Genomic DNA, 2,503 nt, shown 5'->3' with positions numbered 1-2,503 from the left:
GGTTTTAAATGCTGGCCTGACAATTTGCACAGTTTCTCCTGCTGTCTGGCAAGTTGTTGGCCTGCCTGGACTCTGGGATTGGTTTGTCGGTTTGTCGGTTTGTTGGCTGGCTGGTTGGCTGGTTGGGTGCCAGGGATGTGGAGCGACGGGGAGCTGGGGCGCTGGGCAGCTCGGTTGATTGCTTGGCTGGCCTGCAGTTATGCGCTATGCACACAGTGCGTATGGTTAATGTGACATGACCAGCCTGGTCGTCCGGTCCGTCCGCCGGGCTGTTCGCCAAAATCAACAGCAAGATTCGGTTGGCTGATAATTAATTTTTAAGTAAAACGGAAAATTACACCGCTCAATCAGCTCAGAGATTTACCAAAAACGGAGCTGTGAGAATAAGGCAAAATTAATTGGCATATGAATACCGATGAACTTTGTAAGCCAGCGCTTCCACCTCCACAAGTCTGTTTTGTCAGAAATTTCTAAAATTTTATATACTAAAGACTGCTGGAAATCTATGTGAATTACAGTGAACATCTTAAGTACTAAGATAGTAGCTTAACCATATGACAATGCTTCTTATTTATGGAAACTATGTTTTAATAATTTAATCATAATTTCAATATAGAACTTACTGCACGAGAAGTTTGATCAAAGCTGGTCTAAGCAACCTAAACCTCTGTGGCTCGGTTCGGCTCCGTGAATGCGTATAATTGGGGGCACCTGACCGTAACAAACTGCCGCGATACGCCCAGGTTGCTCTTCATATCCATTGTGCTCCGAGGAATGGAGTGCCTGCAGCCTTTGCAATGTGTTCTTTGGTTCTCAGTCATCCGAAGATGTCGCTTTCAATTCCGAATACTAATTATTGTATCCATCTTGGTATCTGTGTTAAACAGAGCGCCAAAAGCGATTTGCATTTTGAAGTAAAAATATGAACTAACTTGGCATCTGAAGGGAGGAAGTAAAGCGAATCGTCGCTTAATGACAGTTCGTTTGGGGGCCGACGTCGACTCCTGTAGCAATGCACAAACTCCATACTCGTAAACAAGCTTGTACGAGGAGTCTTGCAATCGGAACTGCACTCCCACGGCCAATTTCGTCATGAAAAATTAAAGATAACATAAATGCGGCTCGGCTGGCACGCCATGGCGGCGAGGCTGTAGCTGTGGGGAGCGGAGTGGTGCGCCGGCGAAATGCCGTGCCAGGACATCAATGTCGGGGCTCTGGCGTGCTATTTGAATTGAACAAGTGTCAGCGTCGAGGGGAAACAGCGTCGAAGCTGTCGCTCCGCAGCTCGTGGCCCCCGCTGCCCGCCGCCCACCCCTTCACGACCATTCTCAGATGTTGTTGTACAGCATTTGCATGTCCTGCCAGTCCTTCCAGTCCTGCCGGTTCGACTACGGCACGACGCTCTCAAAACTCAAAATATTAACACTTTAACGCCAAGTTTTTTATCCGGCTGCCGGAAACAGACAACACAACACACACAAACCCAAGAGCTCATGGCGCACCGACATATACACACACATAGGCACAGACACAACACAAATACTGAGCCCTCGGCGGCGGCGGCAAAACGCCATGTTGGATTATTCAGCTCGACGCCATTTCGCGTCACAATGCGCGCTATGCGCCGCCATCATTGCACTCGACAGCGAACGGCACGGCAAACGGCACACGGCACAAGGCACACGGCACACGGCAGCAGCAGCAGCAACAGCTATGACTATGACTCTGACTACGGCTCTGGCTCTGGCTACAGCTACAACAACGTTAGTGGCCCACCCGGCGGATGAAGTTGCAATTCAAAGTCATAAACACGTGGAGCGTGGGCGCAAAGTCTAAGCTAAGCCGCGAAGCAGGCTGACAGTGGCAGCGGCAGCGGCAGCGGCGACAGCAACGGCAACGGCACTTCCGGCCCAGAGATTCCTAGCCTGGCCTTTTTTTCCAGACCATTTTGTTGCTGCCTCTGTGCTGGTTGTCTCCGCGATGTACAGAAGGTATCAGGGGTATATTGGATGCATTCGATTTAGTCGCAAAGACTATTTCCAGATAACTTACGCATTGACTTGCATTGTCATTAAGATTTCACTTTAATGGCAATATCTCCCAGAGACATGTATGTTGTGGTGGAAAACCTCTGGAATATCGCGCATCCATTACAGAAGTACGCGTAGCGCTCTGTTCCCCATTGAAATGGATAGTGTTGCGCCAGATATCGGGTATCCTGCATTCGAATCACTTAGTTGTACGTGAGTCCTGACCGTTATTTTTCGGTTGGCGCTGTTCGTTTTTCATTTGCATGCGAAATTTAAACATCAGCATAAAAATGCAATTTTTATTGCGCAACATTTCTCAATGCCCGCTGCAAATATTTTCGCGGGCTTTATTATATTTTTGTTCCTCCATGGTTTTGTTTCGCTTTGCTCTCTTCTCTTCTCTTCTCTTCTGTTCAGTTCAGCTCAGTTCCTTTTTTCGTCTTACCATTGTTGTTTGTTCTGGCTCGGCTTGT

The 2,503-nt window shown here is 48.3% G+C and overlaps 1 protein-coding gene across 1 annotated transcript; it reads left to right on the top strand.

Annotated features, from left to right (window-relative positions):
• The first annotated feature begins 1,184 nt into the window (after positions 1-1,184).
• Positions 1,185-2,168, top strand: LOC108153920. Its single transcript, XM_017284016.2, is given in 7 exon segments — positions 1,185-1,206; positions 1,209-1,303; positions 1,306-1,395; positions 1,398-1,471; positions 1,504-1,713; positions 1,758-1,991; positions 2,105-2,168. Coding segments are annotated over 7 exon segments (789 nt in total).
• Positions 2,169-2,503: the final 335 nt, after the last annotated feature.

Source organism: Drosophila miranda, chromosome 2, assembly GCF_003369915.1.
Source record: "Drosophila miranda strain MSH22 chromosome 2, D.miranda_PacBio2.1, whole genome shotgun sequence".
NCBI classification, from domain to species: domain Eukaryota; kingdom Metazoa; phylum Arthropoda; class Insecta; order Diptera; family Drosophilidae; genus Drosophila; species Drosophila miranda.
Note: the sequence above shows the minus strand (reverse complement) of the source record. Positions and strands in the feature narration are given on the sequence as shown.